The sequence below is a fragment of the Stegodyphus dumicola genome, chromosome X2 (genome assembly GCF_044657685.1).
Source record: "Stegodyphus dumicola isolate Sdum_Otavi_A_Nest chromosome X2, ASM4465768v1".
Classification (NCBI taxonomy): domain Eukaryota; kingdom Metazoa; phylum Arthropoda; class Arachnida; order Araneae; family Eresidae; genus Stegodyphus; species Stegodyphus dumicola.
The window spans coordinates 67528846-67552992 of record NC_140781.1 but is presented as its reverse complement, the minus strand read 5'-3'; the positions used below and the strand labels follow the sequence as shown (position 1 = coordinate 67552992).

General features: G+C 32.3%; 1 protein-coding gene across 1 annotated transcript in view; it reads right to left on the bottom strand.

Moving 5' to 3' along the window:
* Nucleotides 1-24147, bottom strand: part of Tmem131 (Transmembrane protein 131) — a 322751-nt gene that overhangs the window by 67767 nt on the left and 230837 nt on the right. The window contains exons 30-31 of the mRNA XM_085808921.1: nucleotides 17756-17871; nucleotides 2720-2971 (exon numbers count right to left, since the gene is read on the bottom strand). Coding sequence (XP_085665047.1) covers nucleotides 2720-2971; nucleotides 17756-17871 — 368 coding nt within the window. The remainder of the gene's footprint in view (nucleotides 1-2719; nucleotides 2972-17755; nucleotides 17872-24147) is intronic.

Below are 24147 nucleotides of genomic sequence, written 5' to 3'. Positions count from 1 at the left end.
GAAAAGACATCAATGCCACATCAATGCCAGATTGGACTTTGTAGCAACAACAAAACAAGTGATGTGTATAAAAAATGTTCATATTATGTGTGTGGAAAATGCACTTCCAATATTGAAAAAGTTGTGTTTTGTAAAAATTGCGAAAAGCTGTAAAATGTGTTTTATTAAGCATAGGCTGAAATTTATAATAAAATATCCTCTTTTTATTAAAATAATCTGTTATTCTTTAAAGTTCTTCAACAACTGTAATTAATATTCTTAAAAGCATTATAAACCATTTGTATTTGAATATATACATTAATTCGTTGAGCAGTCAATTTGACTGCTGTTGGCGCTTCTAGTTAGGGAGAAAGCTTGGCGCTTCTAGTGTTAATTGTAATCAATTTTATCACATTTAAAATTCATATATATATAAATGAATAATTAAAAATATGTCTTGTAAATAATGTGCACATTTTTATTAGAAGTTTTCATTTAATTGCTCAAGCATGTATATCACTAAATCTACTAATACAGTACAAAATCCATAATCCGGAATACAAAAAAATCAAAATCCATAAATCACATATCTTTATTGTGGATTTGATTTCCGCAAGGAAATTAAAAAAAAAAAAAAAAAAAAAAAAAAGATAACCAAGAATAATACATATAACTAATAAAATACTTATAATTGATTTATAAATTACAAATGCAAAGATTTATATGTAGTATGCTTAGCTAGTTCTGATTTTGAGAATGTTTTCTGGTGACACATTTGCCTGCATATTTATTTTTTCAAGCAAAACTGCTTCAGCCTACATTTGGTCAAAATTAAGTCTGATTTTTTTTAATACAAAAAATTCTTTCACAAACTCTGAATGAGGTATTATTAAGACAGCAAGCATTACAATAAGCAATAATTTTGTATTTAATACATCCATCCATATCTTTTTAATTTGGCAATTTCTCCTCATATCAATACACAAATTTGCATTCCTTTCAAATCATGTATTTGATACATAGAAAACTCAATTTCCACTTGATTAAGATATTTTTCATGAAGAATGGACGGGAAAGTATTCATCAAGAAAAGAACAGATGAAAATGAAACTTCAGTTCCCAAGTTGATGTCAGCAACTTCAGCATGTTTTAGAAAGGGATTACTAGTGGAAATTTATCAAACTTTTCACGAAATAAAAATATATATCTATTAACAACAATTTGATTTCTGAGCCAATTAATTTTTCAGTAGCTTTTTTTGCAGCTATATGCAAGACCACCTCGGATGGTTATATTTGGTTGACACATTTTGATAAATGATGCTACATCTTTAAATTTTCAATTCATATTACTAGCATTATCTGAAGAAAATGATAAGCAATTTTCCATTCTAAACCTCTGCTGATAAAGTTTTCATTTATACAATTAAAAATACCTTCCCCAGTATTATTCGTGCATTCTCAGATAGAAATCAATGAAGTAATTATCACTGCCTCTTCTTTGTTATATAATATGTTATAATCAAACAGCACAGCTTGTTATTATCATTACTTCCATCAGTACTGACAGAAAATGATATCTTGCACATTGATTTTTAAATATCGGCAACAGTACTTTCTGCAAGTGTTTTCACAATAGCAGCAGTTTTGGTATGGCTGCAGCTAAATTTTTTTACTGTGTCCAGAAACATCGAAATCAAACAAAACAGTATTTGGCTTTTATAGCATCTTTTATGAAGAAATTCGTTATTTCTTTAGATTTTACAGTGCCAAGTTCTTTATGCTTTTGAGAAAAAAACATGGCGTTGAGTCATCTTTTTTGCCATGCACAACTGAGGAGTCTGTTGCACACACTGCAATGTGCGTGATTCACAGAAATTTCGGATGCTTTAATGCATGGAAATTCTGAAGATTATGAATATTTAAATTTCTGCTTTGATAATTTTAGCTTCTTCATGCCAGGCAACATAACTAACAAAAAACTTCCTGTTTAATCCTAGGTGAATAGACAACGCTATGCTCTCACTGTAACCTAAACAATGGAGCCAAGGCAGGCTAAACAGCAACGAACCTGGGAGTATGGGGAACAATTGAAAAGTGATTTGCAGGGTGGAGTTACTGCTCTATGATTGGCTATTCTTCAAAACCAGCAATGTACTCAAGTGATATATGATAACACGAGCACTAAGCCAATCATCAGAAGAATCGGTTTCTTTTTTTGTACTGGTTCTCCTAGCCTGGTCCTGTAAAATCCATAGTTTTCCCCCCATACTTTCCATAGCTCGTAGTTTTTCACGAATTTCTGTAGAAACTACGGAGAATCCACAGTAGTTGGAGTCCATGTGTATATATGTGTGTGTATATGACATAAAAGAAAGTAACTAAGAAAGGACCGAAAAACTTAAAAATTCATTTCACACCAGTTAGAAAGTAATAATATCCAAGATATGCCAACAAATTTGATATAATAATTCAGATTAGCTCTATAGAAAATAACCCAGCTAAACAGAAATAGCATACTTACAGTGTAAGAAATTATTGCATAAATTTATATTACATTGAGAAGAAAAACCTGTTAAGTTTATTGCTTGTTTATGAGATCATACCCCTTACTATTACTCACACTAAACACATGCATGCATGCTGCATATATTAACTTAATTGGTCTCACTGTCATATAATAGTTATGTTTATACAAATTCAAAATAAGAAATGAAAAGCTATAATTCTTCATTACTTACTCAAAGGTTTGAAAGTATCTATATAATTCCTATTTATATTACAAGTGGAAATGCTGCCATTTTCCTTGTTTTTTGCTATCGTGTCTCTACTTACAGCAGCTGAATATGAAGATGGATATTTTGAAAAACAAGTGTCAAGGGACAATGATGAATGATTATTTTCCGAAGCAGATTTTAACCACAAACAGTTATGAAACCCTTGATGAAGAGCAAAACTTTGCGTTCTTTCAACAATATCATTCAAGGAATCATCTGTAATAATTAAAATGCATTAATTGAAAAAATGATGATACAGCTGTACATGTACACACACACAAAGAAAAAAAAAGTGTATCAAAGAAGAATACATAGAAAACTCAATTTCCACTAAATATAAATATAAACTAATTAAAACTAAAGTCACTTACTACAGTTTTACACATGTGAAATTATGTTACATATTTATGCAGGAGTTGCTTTCTCTAAATTCAAACAGCAATTTTCAATATTTCATAGGAATTTTACAATTATGTTTTATTAACATTAAAAGACAACTGAAATTATTTAATTTCTTCATATAATTTTTGCTAGGTGGTTAAATTTATACTGATTAGAATTTATAGAATTGCCAAATGTCACACCATTTCTTGAAAAGTTTATGATGTATTCTGAATATTGTTCAGGTGAAGGAAGTGCATATTGCAACAAATCTCTGAGCCTTCAAAACGTATGAATTTTCATGAAAATAAATTGTAGAGACATTAGGTATTTTTTGAAAACAGGAGAGATGAAAAATGAGCAATGCCCTCCCCGGGACTTGAACAATGGACCTCTCAATATGTGTCGAGCATGCTGACCACAACACCACAAAGGCATGCTAAGAAGGTGGGAGAAATACCTTATATCTTCTCTCTTTTAAAAGGCAACTGGGGATTAGGGAATCCAATCACCAAATCCTGGTGGTGGAGAATCATCATCCACCAACTTTTTTAGTTCAGGTGCCACTGTAGAAATTTTTAGGTATTTTGAAGCAGGAGAAATGAAAAATGAGCAATGCCCTCGTCGAGACTCAAACCACGGACCTCCCGATATGCACCAAGTGTGCTGACCCCCCACACCACAAAGGCGTACTAAGAAGAAGAAATACATTATAAAATAATACCATACAAATTAAAATCTTTGATATTTTAAGAAAATTAAAATGCCTAAACAGGGTTCGTACACATTTCCTTACGTGAAAATTAAGGAAAAAAAAAAAAAAAAAAAGAATAGAATAAAGCAATTATCCATAAAACCGACTTCATGCTTGTAATTTCACTTTAAGAAACTAACAGGTGTGTATTATGCACTATTATTAAAATCAATTTAATACTTACCATAAAACAATTTTGAAAATTAAACTAACTCCCTACAAGTTATGAAGTAGATAACATTAAATTAGAAACATAATTCCTTGAGAAACATGTATAAGTGTATTTTACACTAATAACAGTCACTATTTTAGAGATTTACATGATTATTATTTAACTTATTTGATATTTATTTAAACACAGTCAACTACTATTATAATCACAATCTAAAAATATATTGCAGATTAAAATAACTGATTTGTAAACATACAATTTATTTCCTTGGTTTTTTGAAAGATACTAGAATAATAAACTGTACAATAAAAGATACAAAACATTTGTGCTTTTTTTAAAATCTGAAATCTTCCTTTTCTTTAACTATTCTTCTAAGTTCATTTGCTTTGATAAACAAATCAATGTTCCTGCTGGTCTCAGCTTCATCTGCTAAAGCATCTACTTCTTCATTAATATCTTTAATGTCCCTTTGAAGAAATTTTTTCTTCTGCTTCATATAATCAATTTCTTCCTCAATAATATTTCTTTTCCTCTTTGAATTTTCAGATTTAGTTAAAGATTTTTGTTCTTCTAAATACTGAACTTCTAAATAACGAACTCCACTTCTTGCAGAAGCTGCTGCTGATCTAATTTCTTTAGTAATTTCGATAATAAGAATACCTCCAGAAAATTTTATGTAATAAAATACTGTGCGTCGAAAAATGTATGACGAGTCACTTAAATTTTCAATTTCAATTGCTTTATTTACAGACGAGCCCCTTTCCACAGAGGCCTGTTCATGTGACAAGATAAGAATACTTGTCACAGTGAATACTTGAATAGTGAAAATATACATTTTTTACTATAATATATATATATATATAATTTATTTCCTAAACAATATTGATTAATTGATTATATTATCTCCTAAGTTTAATTAAAGTAGAATTATTTTAAAAGAGTGAATTCATACTGGTAAGTTATATTTTGAAAGATGTATATATACAGTACAAAGTCTGAGATCCGGACGTCTAATATCTGGAATGATCTAAAATCCGGACCTCAAAGCCACCACCAACCAATTGCGCATTACATTTTTTTCCTCATCATAAAAAAACATGCCGGAAATCCCGATTCTTAATCTCAGTTTGGCGCTAAATAAAATATCTCATTATTGAAGAAATAATTATTTTAGCATAAATTTGTGTGATTAGTAACTTGACTCCATAGCTGCGTATCTGCTTGGCATAATCTCAAACCGAAACATTTGTTAATTTTACACGAACTAATATTTTATATCCTTGATGCCGAAATCGCGAATCATTATTTATTGTATTTTGCTTTCATCACCGCATATTTATCAACGGATGACAACTTGAGTGATGAATCATGCAGCGACGCCAAATAACAGAGTATTATCCAATTACAGATTTAAGTTTAATGCGCTAAAATGTTGATAAGGTGAGATTTAGCAGAAATTTCTTTCCTTATGCTAAAAATAGATTTTGTTAATGATACTCATAGGACAAACGATTATATTTAGTGCTATTTGAATTAAGAATAACTGATTTGTTATTCACATAAAGCCAGAACCAGCGCCAGATCTCGCATGGCCACACCTGGCGGCAGAATTTAGCGAAGTTAAACAGAATTTTTCATTGCGATGACAATGCCCAATCATCAATCAAATAGCGGAGGGCGAAATCTGTAGTATGGTTCTAAATCCAGAAAATACAGCTACTGATAGTGAAGAAAGTAACAGAGAGGTTACTGAACGAGAAAAAATTTTGATTGACAAGTTATTCGGAATTCTCAACACAGCAATTACAGGACTTGAGCAATGGAACTTAATAACTGAACAAGAAATTATATGTCTATAGTATTAGTCTAACATTGAAAGAAATGTTTAATAAAGTAAACCTTAAATATTAAGCTCTTTTCTTTTGTAAATTTTGATACCCTTTAAATCATAAATGCTTCACTATTTCATAAATCACAATTTCATATTTTCAATTTTATAATTTCTACGTGCCATCTTAGTAGATTTAAAATGATCTAATATCCGGAAAAATCTCAAATCTGGGATCGCCGAAGACCTGACGAGTCCAGACCTCGGACTTTGTACTATATAAATATAAATATAAATATATATATATAATACGAAATGTATATTTTCAGTTAAACTTCTACCCAATAAGTTTAGTAATTCATGAAAGTTAATTTTGCATCTAGTTAATTCAGGAAAATTAGTTTCAATTAGTTGTTTTCAGCTTTAAAAATATTAAAAAATTTTTAATTAGTTATTTTCAACTAATAATTGTATTGCCATTAGCAAAAATTATGCATTACTATCAACAACATAGGTTTAAACCAAATACTTAATTGTCTATTGAAGCTTCAAAACGTATTTCCGAACTTCACTTTTTCTCGGCTAGCGTTACCGAATTTGCCCTTGGCGACCTAAAATCAAAATGGAGCCAACAGATTTCCCACGAAATCGATAACAGACCTTCTGCAGAAATAAACTCATAATCCCGATATCCCATACATATAGCATGTGCAAAAGAGAATAAACTCCGTAGAAGGTGATAAAAAATTAATTTATGGCTTAATTGAAACAAACACAGAAATTAAGCTAAGCAAAACCGTGTAAAAACAAATTGAAATGATAAAATGAAACTTAATTTTCACGTGAATTTTCAGCATTGACTCTCCCATTCTAGAAATTTCAATTTGTTTCAGACAAAGACCACATTTAAGGATTGCCATCCATCAATATCCAGTCTGTGTAAGTCAGCTTGATGAAGCGACAGTTTATTGAAAATGCACTTTCCAGGCATCTCGTTCCTATTGGCGTCGGAAGGGTTGTGGCCTTCCAGGTTGGAATTGCTGTGATTTTAAGCAAATATTTTCAGAATCCTCCCCTTTTTTTTTCTCGAGCACCTTCATCACTTTCGCCTCTTAAAGAACTTCCGGCTTCACACTTTTGTCACAGTCTGCCTAAATTTATCGATAACACCTGTTTCGAAAGATTGCGTGAATAGCCAATCAGACACCGATACTTTCGTTTGGGTAGCTAATTGTTTTTTTCAATCTTTTGCTACGCAAATCTGCCAACAGATTGGTTAAGAGCCGTGTAATTTTAATTCCATATTCATGAGAAATTGTAATTCACACTTAGAATGGCAATCATTAGAAATTATGAGAAATGTCAAATGAGCAAAATTAAGGACCGTTTATTCATTTTGGCCAAAATCAAGGACTTTTAAGGACCAAAAATCATTTTTGAAAAAATTAAGGACTTTTAAGGACCGTACGAACCCTGCTAAAATAGTTTACTTTTAAAGAAGTAGACTCACACTATTACTTTCAAAACAAGCAAACATTACCAATTACAGTAGAATTGGGTTTATCCGGACTCAGTAGTACAAGTGTATGCATATAAAATTTTCCTCTGGGGAGGGAGGGGGAAGAGGCTCTTTCAAGAAAATGCTACTCTTTTAAGCATTACCTTATACTGGGAATTAAATAAAGAATGTCTAATATCTGGACATCCAATTATCTGAATGAAACCAACTATTTTTTTCCCTGCATGAAGCATAGAAATGGAGAGTTCCACTAATAGCTCAGTGGCTGAAGACTGCCAAATGCTGTAGTTCGACCCGGGTTTAAATCTAGGCAAAAAGTCTGCCTGCATAATGTTTTCGTGGCTTTCTCCATGTGTAACATGAATATAAAAGCCAGTTCCCTTTAAAGTATCCTCTATTAGGCAGGGAGCTTATGAGTGTTTGCCATACTGAAATAACCAATCAAGCATAGGAATGGAGAATTAAGGACTTTTATAATAAAAAAGCAGGTGTGACATAAACATAATAAAAAAGCAGGTGTGACATAAACTTGATTTTTCTCCTGATTAAGTAAGATTTTTGCTCGCCGCCTTCAAACACCTGCTGGCCAGTAGATCACACTGTGGTCAGTGATAAACTATCCATTGACATCATACTGATGGGAACACAGCACCATACTTTCAGCTTTTTGAGAAGTTGGATATACGGTGATGGGGGGGCAATATTTTTCTATTTCCCCTATTCCAGCACACAATAAGCCAAAAGATATATTTTGCATGAAATGTTGCCTATATTGATTTTCTTCCAATACCATAACAGTAAAGAAGGGAAAAGGAATTAAATCCTGATGAAATTAAGTGAAGCTGAATTGTGCTTTTCCTTAACTTTCTAATTTCATTCAGCTTATTGTTCAGGATATTATTGTATAGCTGATATCATATTAAAATTACAGACTGAAATTATGGTTATGTCAGATATAGTCTATTTCCAGAGCTGCAGCAGGATCTGAAAAATGAAAGCATGCTTTGATGCTAATCAAGCAAAAAGTGGAATTTTTGTAAAACTTTGCTAATACTACATTTGTGAATTGCATATGTATATATTTTGCACTTTCTAGCATTTATATAATTGATGGTTTACATTGTCGGATACATTTTTTAAAAATATTTTACACATATTTTTAACAGTGGTTTATTGCACATTTTGCCAGCTTCTTACTCCAGGCTGAATATGTGTTGGGTTTAAATAATTATTTAATTCAGCAATATTTCCACCAAATATTTAAAGCACATAATTGGTTACAGAATTATAATTTATTCACTTACTTTGTATTTATTACTATTAATATATATATAAACAAAAAGTTTACAAATTTCAAATTACTGTTACATGCATACAGGTTCATAATGGATTGAATTCACACAGAACTGATGACAGCTTGATTCTATTTATCTTCACAAAATAAACATTTTACAATTCTGGAACTTTCCATAAATGTACTTGCACACCTCTTCCCACTACGATAGAGTACAATCAATAGTTACCACTTCAAACTAACTAAGAATGTTAAATACAATGCGCACAAGTAAAAAGTGAAGCTCACATGGAAAACTCTCAGTACTCCAAAGTCAACTCTGAACTGAATAAAAACTTAAGAATTGATGCTCTTCACGGTCTTACATAATTTTCCCCTGGCCAGCGAGAAATTTCCAGTACTTTAAATTTTTTGAAATTATTGGAAGGCATATACATACACAGGTTGGAAACAGTTAGTTACATAGGCATTTAGGCTGATTACAGTTACACAGGGACCAGACGAAAATGTCACAATGTTTGGAGATTTCGTAATTTCTCATCAAATCTCGGGACAAAAATTAGTCACCAAAATAATCCTCAGCTTGGTGATGTCTCACCAATTTAGCAAGACAGCCATTTACCTGAATGTTAAATAGACTTGCCCGTGTAATTTTATTTTTATGGCAAAGCTTTGCACTTCTTGAGGCCATTCATGTTACATTATACAATATTTGTAACATTATTAATGTCATGCAGCACACTACAAAATTAATTACATAATCAAGACATAATAATTACCCCACAAAAAAGGTTAACTGTACACGTATGAATGTATGAAAAGTGAAACAAAACAAATAAATAAAATATCAAATTGATGAAAATTTTTCGGTCTTTTTCAAGGACTAGCTGAAAAATTTTCAACAGAGCCAAACTTTTCATTTTAACTCGGTTTCTTTTCTGTTTCTGCCTTAAAAATAGTAACTCCATACAATATATCAATTTAAACTGCATCATTTCAAATTAATCCATATCACAAAACTACTAATGCATTTACATTTTAGTCAATCAGTGAATAAGATTTAAATTGAAATCAAATTTTTGGGAGAACCATAACTTTTTGACTGTCTCTCAGAGTAGTACATATATATGCAGACATACGGTAAAAAATATGTAAATCAAAATTATGACTTCAATTAGCAATACGAAATTAATTCCTAATTTTAATTTGGGCATTTCCTCTCTCTATTCTAAAAACACTATTAACTATTTTCGGACTGCATCATTTCAAGATTAATCCATATTATACAACTTGCATAATGCTGATGACATAGCTAATTTGGAAATCAAAAATATTGAGAAATGAAACTTTTCTCTCAGTATATTGGATAACTATGCACTTTGCCTCTATTTCTGCTGTGGCACTGTTTACTTCCTATGGATCAACATGTGAACATTTACCGAATTTACATCCTACATCACAGCATTGTAAGTGTGGGTATACTAATGAAAATTCATCTGTGGAATCACAAAAATATGTGAATGATGAGGACTGAAGCTTTACTATGACTAGCACTTCTATTTTATTGTGCATCCATATGAAATATTGTTCTTGATCTGTTTAATATTTAGAAGTGAAATGTATCAGTACCTTGAAATTTAATCCAGCATAGTATTCATATTAAAAGTGATTAAATGAGTATTTTCAAGGACTAAGGGGTAAGAACGTTTCAAATCATTTTAACTACACAGTGCTTTTGAAGGTCATTAATCTCTGTTTAAGGAATGTGCTTCAAGTCTGAGTGTGATAAATTTAACAGATATCACTTAAAACTATTGTGATTTTGATATGAAATAACCATGTAATCGACAACTTTTTCAGGAAAAAAAAAAAAAAAAAAAAAAAAAAAAAAAAAAAAAAAAGGCAGATGTTAAGAAAAGAAAATTACAATGTTTAAAAATTGGGAACATGCAAATTTTGTCTGTGACGTCGAGAACTATGTGTTTTAGATAAGGAGCAAAAAGTGAACAGCAGCACTCCATCTGCAGGAGATTAAAAAAACTTTATGCATGTTGAACTTTTTGCAATAGTGAATACAACGCTTCAGCAAGATGGCTTAGCTGAATTGGTAGCCTAGATGGCCATCGGTCGTTTAGAGGTGGGTCAAATGCAAATCTGCTATACTGGAGGTGTCAGGAGCTTTTCAAGTTTTATTTCCAGACTATGGAATATTTGCTGAAGACAAGGACAAGGTAGTACGCCAGCAACAACACAAAACAAGGATCGGTATTTAACACTAACAACCAGAAGAAACTGCAGTATGAAAGTCCCTTTCTTGCAACAGCAACTTCAGAGGGCTACCGGTACCAGAATTTTGATTCAAACTGTTCAAAACTGACTGTACCATGTGCAATTGTATGCTCGCAGCCTAAGGTCTGTGTTTCGTTGACACAGGACCACTGTACTGTCCACCAAAAGTGGACACAGGAGCATCTCAGACAGGAACTTGAGAACGGAATATACCCCATGAAGTTATTATTCAATGAAAAAAAATCCGGCCTTAAAAATAATTTCCTAAATTTATAAGCAGAGGTTTTGATATCAAAAAGCAATGAACGGATTTTTAATGAATGCAAGAAATTAATTAATGAACAATTAGAAACAGGTTAGGTTAGGTTATTTAATTACAGCAAAGCCTCGAGGGCTATCTGCCTAAGAGGAGGGATGCCTTCGTGGAGGACTTTCTAAGGGCAACTGGCTCGTATACACGTTACATATGGGGAAAACCATGAAAACACCCATGCAGCCAGCCCGTTCGCGGGATCAATTAGAAACAGGAATAATTGCGAAATGTTCCAATGCTGCTAATTCAGATCATGAAAGGGATAGCTATTTTTCATGTCACAGTCCTGTAATTTGTCCGGACAAGGCAACTACTGCTGTGCACATCATCTATGATTATTCATTTAAAGACAAAAGTGCTAAATCCTTAAATGAATGTCTTAATTCAGGAACCCAAACTGCATAGTAATTTATTAGAAGATCATTTAAAATTTCAGGTTGCTCAAGATAACTCTTGGAGCAGGTATAAAAAGTGCATTCCATTCTATTCTGCTTGATGAAAATTCAAAATATTATTCAAAATTAATTTGGTTTGGTAATTATGAAAATTTGCCATTTCAGTTATACAAAATGTCATGCCTTTTGGAACCTGTGAATCCCTTTTACACTCACAGCAACTATTAAATAGCATATAAAGAAATACAAAGGGGCAGTAATGTAGAAATGTTACATAATTTCCTGCATGTAAGGCCTTTTTTTTATCTGTAGACTACTGCGGTTACAGCCTGAGAGATGCAAACATGCATCTTCGTAAAATGAATAACAACTTTGGAGTTATGGAAGAATTGTGGATTAAAACCAGAATAGATACTCAGGAAAATAACTTAAATAAAAACTCGTCAAAAATTCAAGGCTTGAAGTGGGATGCAGATCAAGCCAATTTAAGTTTAGATGCAATACAATTCAGGGAAACACTTAATGAACAGAAAATAACAAAGAGACTCATTTTGCAAACTGTAGCCAAAATTTATGACCCAACTGGATTGTTTCTGCATATGTAATAGAGGTAAGTTTATGATACAAGAATTCTGAGAATCTGGTCATGACTGGAATTTCGAGGTACCTGATGAGCTACGGAAATTCTTGACATGGTATTCTGAAAACAAGGAACTTGTTAAAATTAATATTCCTAGAAGATATTTTTTGTGTAGCTCAGCAATTAATGCAGAAAATATGATCCTAATTGTGTTTGCCAATACTGATATCAAAGGATATGGTAGTACAGTGTACCTTCACAATCCCACCACTCTAGAGACATCCTTTGCACTATCTAAAAGCCAAGTAGCTCCTCTAAAGAAGCTACTACTGCTACTGTGCTTCCTCGCATAGAACCGATGACAGCTACTACTGCTCCAAGAATAGCTGACTATCTGAAAACACTCTTTATTATCAAGGAATGCAATATTCATTGATTTAGTGACCCTCAAATAGTGCTTCACTAGTTAAGGATTCTGTCACTAATTGAAAGCATTTTGCAGAAAATAGTGTTAAGAGAGATATAAAATCTAATGAATCCTTCTCAGTGGCAATTTTGCAAAAGGAACTGAAAATCCTGCCTATGTTGTCACATGACGTGCAAGGCTAATAGGTGTCATAGAATATGAATTTTGGTTTCGTGGTCAAGGCAAGGTAACTTCAGCAATCAAAGAGTTCAGCCTTTTTTTGATCCTGAACTTAAGTAACTGTCTCTTGAAGGGCAGTGGAAAACTGTGGTGTGCATTGCATCCAATAATCAAAATGAATTTGATCTTCTTACTAAGTTTTCATTCTGGAATAAACTGAAACATGTAATGGGATAGTGTCTAAGATTTGTGAGAAATGCCAACTATCAACATTAAAAGTTAAAGGAATTTTAACCATTCCTAAACTTAATAGAGCTTCAGATACTATTGTGTGCTTAGTCTAGAAAAATGAATTTTAAAGTTGAAATCTTGGCATTAAGAGCAGGGGAAAACATCTACAGCAGAATTATGTCTTTGAATATCTTCTTGAATAACAAAAATATTTTTCGCCTTGGAGCTAGGCTAGGGAACACAAACATACCTGAAAATCAAAAGCATCAGGTAATTCTTCTTAAGAAACATCATGTGATTGAATTAATAAATAAGCATCTTCATGGTAGAAACTTACAATTTTGGTTACATGACTGTAGAGACACAGTGTGCAAAGTTATTAGAAACTGCATAAAGTGCTTCAAAAATCGTACAAATACTGCATCGCAAATAATGGCTGATCTTCAGGCACCTTGAGTTGTGCTAAGCAGAGTTCTGCCAAAGTAGGCCTTGATTATGCAGGGCCATTTCTTATAAAACGCCACAAGGGGTACAGAGTAAGACTGATCAAGTGCTATGTATGCCTGTTCATACGTTTTGCCACTAAAGCAGTAAACTTGATGTTGCGAGTGATATCTCTTCAGAAGTCTTTTTAGCATCATTAAAATTCACAGCCCGTCAGGGCAAACTACAGGATATGTTTTCTGATCAAGGGACTATGTTGGTGCAGATTGTGAACTGAAAGGGGTTATAGTACCAATTTTATCATCTGAAAAGCTTTAAAACCAGTTGGCACAAGAAAACATTGTTTAGATATTCAATGCTCCTTCTGCCTCCACCATTTCAGGGAACGGGCTCTATGGGAAAATGATATTAAATGGTATTACAGAAATGAAAAATCACTGAAAACAAACAACTCGAGCCCAATTGCTCATGTCTGAAGAATTTCTCTCCTTGATAACTTCTGTTGAACCTCGCTTGAATTCCAGATCTATAATGACAATCTCCAATGATCCTAATGATTTAAGTCTTTTGATGCCTGGTCACTTTCTCATTGGAACTGCAATGACAAATATTCCTAATGTAATATGTGAACAATGATGAGGTAGCACCTCTTGAATGTTTGAAACTGATTCAACAACTTTTTCAGCTTTTTTGGAAATGCTGGTCATCAGACTATCTTTCTCAATTGCAAGGATGTGCAAAATGGCAAAAAGAAAAATCAAATTTAATTATCAATGACTTGGTACTTATGAAAGATGATAATTTACCACCTTTAAGGTGACACTTAGGTAGAATGATTAAACTGTATATAGGAGCAGATGGAAAAGTCTGAGTTGTAGACATAAAAACCATGAATGGTGTATGTAAACACCCTATGAGTAAACTTTCACCATAGCCATTTTATCAACAATGAAATTGATGACTAAAAATTTTATTCTTAATTTCAAATATATAATTAATTTTTGTAATATCTTAGTTTCATTTTAGTTTTGTGTCCAAGTATTGTAAGTATCTCAATAATTTTCTCACACAGTTGTGGTAATTTTAAAATTCATATTTTAACATTCAATTTTAATGTGTCACTCAATATTTGTTGAAAATCTTCTTTAACAATATTGAATGCTGTACAGTGACTGTAAATTCGAAACAACTGTTTACCATGACCATTATGTTGTGAATTAATGAGATGTTGAACCAAAAGAAATTCGGGAGTTAAGCCTTGTAAATAATCAAGTACGAACACATACCTTGCTGCATCAGAAAATGTAACTCTTCATGAGGAAGCATAAATCTTGTAGGACCATTATTGAATATATTAGTATAACAGGAGTTAAATCATGAAACTCTTTGTAATGGATGCTAATGCGTCAAGCATTAACAGTTAATATATCAATATCTGTATCATCACAATTGTTCAGTGTTGGCTTCCATCCAAATATAAATAATGTCTACTGTGCTTCATCATCATAATAAATATCGTATGTTAACTGCGAATGTACAACTTACATACAAAAGTTATGATTAGTGAAGAACTAATAAAAAATGCAAATGTTTCAAAGAAGGGCAAAAAAGAAAATTGAGACATTGAAATTGTTTTTATAGAATGGTTTGAAGCTATATAGCTAAAAAAGTTTCTATGTCTAAAGCCTTAACCAATAATAAGAAAATTGTGTAAATAGTTTAAATTTTGTTATTAATTAATTTATTATTTTTAGATTAATTAGTGAATTATTTGTTAGTTATTACTTCACTAAAAATGTAAAATTGAAATAACAGTTTGCAGTATACAAATCATCGTCTATTAAACTAAACCACTTAAGAAACTGGAAGTGATTTGAATAAGCGGCAGACACTGCAGACGAACATGCAGCTAATTTGCCTGATTCACAGTTGAAAACCATTTTTTAAATAATAATATCAATAACTTGCTTCCTAAATATCACCTAAATACATATAAAATTTTGATAAAAAATTTAGACATCATAATAAAAATAGTGTCATTTTTTTGAAAGCAGCTTTTTTTAACTTTCCTCAGCAATTTAATTACTGATGATAGCTTCCCTCAAATGCTAATTTCAAGACAATTATTAAATTTCTCAAAAAAATCTAAAGGAAATGAAAGATATGCCTTTGACAAATGCAAATTAGTGTACTCTATGGTTAAATATATTTGGATGAAAAGCCTCAGCTTGAATGAAAATACTATTTCTTTAATTTCTATCATTCAGCTTGGTAGCATGTACATTAGGGCGTTTCATTTTTCCAAAGATGTGATTTCCATATGACTTTGCTTATGCGAGTGTCAGTCATATAAAAGAAATATATCCCAAACTTCAAGAACACTGGATAATATGTAGAAGACACATTGATCAAATTTATCTCAAACTAGTGAAATTTCTAATATTCAAATATGCCGTTTTATCAGGCTTCTCATATATTTCATCTTTTGCAGATAACTGAACTTTAAAATGGGAATTTTGTTGCTACAAAAGGTGCCTAGTGATGAGTTTTAGGAGCTTGGCTCCCTTGAAAGGAATAAGTGTTAGCTTATTTTTGTATATAAATTAAACATAAGACTTTTTTAAAAGATAAACAAACATTTATTAAAAAATAAATCACACTCGTAACTCAATAACCTACATGTAACGTATTCTCAAATATACATATCATAACAGACATGCTTACTGCATCGTTTCAATATACATTTCTTTTAAGCGTACATCATCTGAATAAAATATAAATAGAACATCCAGAAATTAGCTGTTGCCATTTCTCAGTTGATATTCTATCTAATAACAATAAATAATCTATAATTGTGCTTACACAACACTTTCAGATGCTGTTAAATCTATCAGTACTAAACTAAAGAAAAAGTGGAAGAAGCAAATATTCCTGTTAAGATGGAGCAGAATATCTGTGCTAGTATACAGAAGATGTACAAATGCCAAAATCTAGGTAAAGAGAAATCAAGAAACACAGACAAAGCAAATGTGAAATGGCAGATTTGGAAAGGTGATCTTGTCATGTTATTTGACATTTCCCAGCAAAATGAGATGTATGTAACTAGCATATCACAAGAAGGTAAAAAATTTCTTAGGCCACAATGAGAAGATCACATAAGTTCATCAATGAGTAGACAAGGTTTTCATCTCGAAAATAAGAACTCAGAAGAAACCCAAAAAGCAAAAATGATTCATATAAGAATAAACACTATAAAGCTATCGCTGAAATCAATAGGATATTTATACTGGAAAATCTGTTTTTATCATCATCAGAGGCCGGTTCACTACCAGCAACCAAAAAAATTATGTTCAAATGAGTCCTAAATTAAAACCTCTTGGAAAAAGAAAATAAAACGATTAGAGGGTAAAAGCTTAGTTTTTGAAGGAAAAGACCTCAGCCATTTGATTACTAATAAAACAAAGACGTTCCTTGGATTGTTTGGGATCCATGATGTGATAGAATATTGTAGTGATTCTCTTAGAAGCCAGGTGAATGCTTTTAAGGAGGTCAATGATGTCGCAGAAACAGGAATTGCTCTGATAGAAAAGTTTAATGAATTGGTCAGGGATGAACAACAAAAACTCTCGTTGAGGGTAGTTCAACATCACAGAAAAGTTTTTACCAAGAGAACAAAAGATGGGATTGCATTGTTAAAACTTGATTAATATATCATGTTTTGCCTATCTACTTTTAACATTATTTTAAGTTTGTGATTTCTAATTTTCCCAATAAAAGTAATGAACATTAAAAAATAATATTTTTTGCCCACTTTTAGATTGAATTGTGCAACCTCTAAATATTATCCAATCTTCTAAAAATTTGGCATACACATTTTTTATTTCATTGAAAATTTGAGGAGGAAGCAAAGTTTGCAAAAATTTTACGTACATGCTATAAGTACTTCAGGGTAAATGGCTTTAAAACTAATGTAAGCAGAATGTTTCAGGTACCTTACTGTAGTAAACTACAATACATTTATTTACTTTAATATTTTAAAATGTGCAACAAAAGAGCAAGGAAAAAAATAGATGCAAAAACACAAAAATTATTTTATATATAAAAAAGATAATGCTTTGTTTTTACATGTGTATGAATTTGTGTGTATATTTATCAAGGAATGAAACAAAATTTAGCAAAAAGGAAATTCTAACTTTTTAGACTGTGAAATATACCTTTTGACTTGATAGACCTGCTGATATCAGAAGATAATCCATTTTCGGAACACAATGTCTCTATACCTTCATGGTCTGCTGGAACTGTCTTTGGCTTATAAGGAAGTTCTAAAGTACTGTAAAATTTAAGACATACTGATATTAGTATGATCAGTCTTTTAATAGGTTTATTAAAAAAATGAATGACAAAAGATAGGGCATTAAAAAATTTAAGCAGCCAATACATTGACCAACTCCAATATAAATACTCTAGTTCAAAATTCCAGAATTATCTAGTAATTTATATATAATTCCTGGCATATGAAAGGAAATACAAATACGCTCTATGAATATGGAATTGATAGAAAGAAAAAGTAAGGAAAAAACTGATGGCATTTATTTTTCTTTTTAGAGTAAGTAAATTCATTCTGAGAAAAAAAAAGAAAAGAACTTTGCACTGAATCTCTACTTATATAGCAGAATTATTAAGCCACAATACTTTGCTGAGGAGCTTGGGCACATATTATACTTCTTATAAATTAAAATTTTTAAGTGCACTGAATTTTCTGTACATGTGAGGATAACTTCATTTTCTAAATTATTAGATTCAATTAAGTACATTTCTTACAGTTTTTTTATTTAAAAATTGCGAATGAAAAACATAACTTACCATGCTTAAAAATTTTAATGTAAGAAGTTTTTTGGTATCAAATGTGCAGAAAATATGTCCAAAACACCTAAATTACAGAAATTCTTGCATACAGCTATCTTGTGCAAACACCTCCACACAGTCAAACTACTAATTTTATTCATTTAGCATTTATTATAGTGTGGTAAACATGATATAATTTAACAAGAAGCCAGACTTGAAATACAGATGTACAAAATTACCAAAACATACTGAAAACACAAATTATTATACACACTTGCGATGTGGCAATGTAAATGTGCATGCAGGGAATTTAGGACTTCAGAGATATTAACTGTCCCTAAACTACTGAGTTTAAATATCAGAGCTTCGATAGGCACACCAAAAACTGTAATCACGATGCAACTTAGTTATATTAGCCGACAGCCATCTCTGTTTTATCCAGTCTGATGAATCAAGATCGCTGCTGCTGCAAGCAGATTGCACGGTTTATGCGTGAAGTAAACCGCATGAAACACTGCATCCCTTGTCTTAGAAAGGCGTTGTGCAGGTGGTGGAGCAACCAGTTGGGGCATCTTTGCATAGCCCTCTCATTATGTTGGATGGAACTGTGGTGATAGTAATAAGAAGTGCATCCTGCTACCAATAAATATGGCAGCCCAAACAGAATTTTTCACAGAAGCACAGAGAGTGTTGAGTGGTGAACTTTTGAAATTTTGGAATAAGAACAATTTTTATTGTGTATTATGTGTGATTAAAGTTCTTGATGAATGCAGTGAGAATATTTAATGTGATATGGACAACGAAGATCCACACCCATCTAGATAAAGGTGACTTGGACGTGATTTGAACACCCAGCCTTCCAATATGGAATCAGATGTGAGATGGACAACGAAGATCCACATTCATTCTATAACGGTGACTTTTCGACATTGTTAAATCCTGTTTCCTGGAGAGCTCCAAGTACTTTTATGTTTAACAACTTGTCAATTCTCAAGACTTCCTAATCGAACATTACAGGTTATGTCAATTTTCATCCTCCGAATCAAAGATGCACTCATCTTTTATTCCTCCGAATCAAAGATGAGTGCTAATTATAGATAATTTCATAATTTGTTTTCTATTTATCATTAATTTTTCATTTTCTTTAGTTGCATTTTTACTTTTATTTTGGCTTAAACCTTGCACTATGCCTGATATACATGCCATCCAAATTCTGGTTTATAGTCAATGCAGCTTCATGGTTTATTAGGTGTAAAAGTATACTTGCTGTTACTCCTAAATGCATCACAGATTCAAATACCAAATATAATTATGTAGTTTCTCATCTTCCTCCAGACATTGGGTCATTAGTGATTAGTCAGATATTCTGTGATTTACTTATGAAACAAGACCCTCCTGATCCTTTTACAAAGCTCAAAACTGAATTAGTAAACTGATAAGGAGAATCTTTCCAATTTGCAAATTACCTGGAGTGGAATTAGGTTCTCTAAATCCTTTTAATTAATGTAAGAAAATGAATGCTAAGCGGAATCCTTAAGTGCTCCTCATGACTTAAGGTCAGAATTATTCCTTTAGAATTTACCTTCGACCATTCCATCTATTTTGGCTGCAGTTTCTGCAACTTTAGACAAAGCTACAGAAACTGCAAACAGAATCTTAGAAGTAAATCCAACCCAGGGGACTTACACTGTTTCCCACACAGTCAATCAACATATTAAGGATAAAATAAATTTAAAAAAATTTCTAAAAATGTATTAAGTGTATTTCCCTTCTCATGGTCACTACCAAAACAGCAGACATCACAACAAAGAAAGGACCACTTGACATGGTTCCAAAAAAGAGAACTTTGGAATGGAGACATGTGGGTAATCATCATTCACTGAGCACCCAGTCAATAAAAGATCCCATTCCTTTCTTAGCTGGTTTTACTGCTGCATTGCATAGTACTAAAATTTTAACTCAAGTTGACCTCACGAATGCATACCATCAAATACCTATCAATCCTGTTGATATGCATAAAACTACCATATGCACCCCATTCAGTATATCTGAAGTCAAATAGTAATGATGAGGTGGATCTACATTACTATTTGATTTCATTAAATTTAGCAGCACTTTGCGCTAACTTCTTACTTTAAGTACAAACACACTTACTTCTTACTTCATTTACTATTTATATTTGTTATATTTGAAAGTATTTGCATGCAATTTGGCTTATGCTACATACATTCATATATCTGTGACTTCCATAGAACTTTTAGTCATCCGAGATATACTAGAAGGGGATTATGCTTTCGTCTACGACTTACTTATAGTTTCTAAAGATTCCGAGGAACATTGCAGACATTATGAAAGTCTTATTTTCAAATTTCAAGAATATAGACTTTGCATTAATGTTTCAAAAATGACCCTTTGGTCAAGCATCTACTGATTTCTTAGAAAACAGAACTGAACCTTTTCCTGAAAAAGTGAAATGCATTTTAGATTTACCTCAACCAACCACCCTTGCTCACTCTATTTTTTAGGCATGTTTAACTTTTACAGATGTTTATCACATAAAGCAGCACACATAATTTTTCCTTTTATAAAACAGTTCGAAGGACTTAGCAATAAAAAAGAATCTCATAATCAAGATTGCAACTGTACAGTTAAACTGGAACAAAAAAGGCCGAACAAGCCATCATTACTGCCAAAACTGCCATTGTTCAGGCTACCCATTTGAGACACCCTATTCCCAGAACCCAGTTAAGCATCTGGGTAGATGCTTCAGATGTTGCAATCCCGGCAATCTTATACAGTTGTCTCAGGAAACATGGCAATGTGAAGTATATTTCTCTATAAACATCAATAAAAGTAAACAGAAATAGTCTGCATATGACAAGGAATTATTTTGAATTCATTCTGCTATTAAGAAATTCTGACATGTTAAACATGTTAGAGGGCAGGAATGTTTGAATTCTTATGGATGTGAAACCATTAATATGTGGTTTCAAGCAGAACCTCCACAAACATTCATCTCAGCAATTACGTCATTCAGATCTTATTTCCCAGTCTTCTACTCATATTAGGCACATACAAGATTCTAAAAATGCCATTGCTGACACTCTTTTGAGAATAAAATTTGATTTAATAATAAAATCTCTATTTTTGGATTTTCTACAATTTTCTGAAGCTCAACAGCATGATCCAGAGGTACGAAACCTTCTCAAAAACAATATGTCATCTTTGAAGCTGAAATTCATGCCATGCCAATACTCTGATCGTAATATTCTTTGTAGTAACATAGTTCCTCCTCTTTTTGTTCCAAATCCCTTTTCAAAATTCCTTTTTTCCTCTTTAATCATCTACATAATCTATGACAAAGAAATTGCAGCTATTACAAAACATTTTTTCTCGTTATGTATGGGTTGATATGAAGCATCATGTTGAAAATAGGGTGAAATCCTGTAAACCTTGCTAGAGATAAAAAAATATACAGGGACACTAAAGTACCAATGGGTACATTCTCTCTTTCTAATGCACATTTTCAAAAATCTACGAGGATATTGTTAGCCAATGTCCTCTATCAGAAGGTAACATGTATCGATTGATTCTAACAGACCGATTTTCCAGATGGCCTGAAGTTGTACCTGTCCCCGATATGAAAACTGAAACTATTTCAATATGTGGATATCTCACTTTGGCTGCCCATTGGTCATAACAACAGGTCAAAATTCTCAAATGAGATTCACAATGTTACAATCAGAATCACACAACCAGCCTATCATCCAATGTTAAATAGCATGCTTAGATGCTTTCATCAACATTTAAAATCCTCTCTCAAGGCTCACGAGACTAGTAAGTGGACTCTCATTTGCTCTACTCAGTATTCGAACAGCCATAAAGAAGGATTTGGAGACATCTTGTGCAGAACTGGTGTACGGCAGAATTCTCAGGCTGCTGAGTGATATGACAATAATATCTATATCTCCATATGATACTCAATTCATCAGCCAATCTATGGCATGGAATGCAACAACTAAACCCAATAGCAACATCTGCACATTAAGCATTACATAAGTTCTACTTTAAAATTGTGCTCATTTATACTTGCATACATACCAAGTAAAGTCTGCTTTTCCAGCCATACTCAAGTCCACGTAAAGCTATCACCAGATAGGACCAAACTTTCAAAACCGAAATAAATGGCCTTAAATTAACTGTATCTATAGACCATGTAAAACCAGCCTATTCGTTTGATTTGCCTGATGCTCCCTAAGGGAAAAAAAAAAAAAAAAAAAAAAAACAACAGATACTTAACTACAGTTCAGTAAAACAAATCTGCTACTGAATTTTCTAGGACACAAACTGCCACTAGTTTGGGCACAGACATGTACACTTCCTACACAGACTTGCTTCTTATATTACAATTATAAATTTTCTTGAAATTCCTTTTGTAACATATTTTTTATATGTCTGCATTTACAACCTTCTCATATGCTGTATCACATTTTGATCTCTTCTAATTTTATATTCTAATTTTCTTATTAAGGGGGGGGGGACCTCGACAGTATGGATCCTCTGAAACATTTGATGTTACTGATGAATTTTTAAAAGTTATATTTTCTAAGCAACATCTACTTCATAAAGAAACACTGAAATTTTACTAAAGAACATTTTATCATAGTAAATAATGCCACATTATCCAAAATCATAACATTTGCTCCAGATGCCAGATACATTAAGTAAATCTTTTACAACCAAGAAAATCATTCATGCTGTCAAATATTAAGACTTTAAACTATACTTTTACAAACAAATATTATCAGACGTTGCCCAAGGATTCTGTAGTAATAGTGATAAGGAGCATGGTTTTACTGGAAACTAAGGAGAAGTTTTTATTGAAGCAAAGAAAGAAAAGGCCCATCTTTCAAGTGGTGTGCATTTGAAGCCTTCGAATAAAGAATTTTTATTGTCTATTGTGTCTGCTTAAAGTTTTTGATGAATGCAGTAAGAATACTTAATGTGATATGGCTGACGAGCATCCACATCCAACTACATAACTCTTGACAACCTTGGCCTATGTTGGCTGATCATCTTCATCCTTTCATCATCTGTTCCCACAGAATGATGCACTCTTTCTAATGGATAATATACTACTCTTCTGGTCACATGTTGCACAAAGGTGGTCTAAGAAACATCACAATGAACTTGGAGTACTCAGTTGGCCTCCAAGGCCACCAGATGAATTCTCTTAAGCATTTATGAAATATGTTGCAATGGTCTTTTCCATCTCTGGACTCGCTAGCATGCTCTCTGTGGCAGATTTACAGCAGAAATTGAAAGTTTGCTAGGTAACAGTATCACCATTTCACTTACAGTACTTCATCAAATCTCTTCCCAAGGAGTACAGATGCAGTTATCCACACAAAAGGTGGAATGATACGGTACTGAACAGCCAAGTTAAAATGTTAACAACATTCTTGGCATTCATCAAGTGATATTTTTTTAGTGATAGCTTCGTAAAATAAAAATAGCTCATAAAATTCAAATAAATCTCTAATTTCAGTAAAATTTTGCAACAGCAATACACAGATATTTTTTCCCCACTGAGAAAGTCATTTTAAAATTTTGTTCAAGTTGAGAAAGCTATGATAGAAAAAATTATACATAGATGACAGCTGTCTGCATGTTGCTAAAAAATTGTCATTAGGTTTTTGTTTTTTATGCAGATAAGTGGACACATAAAATAGCAAAATTCTGCAGCATCTGTACATTGAAA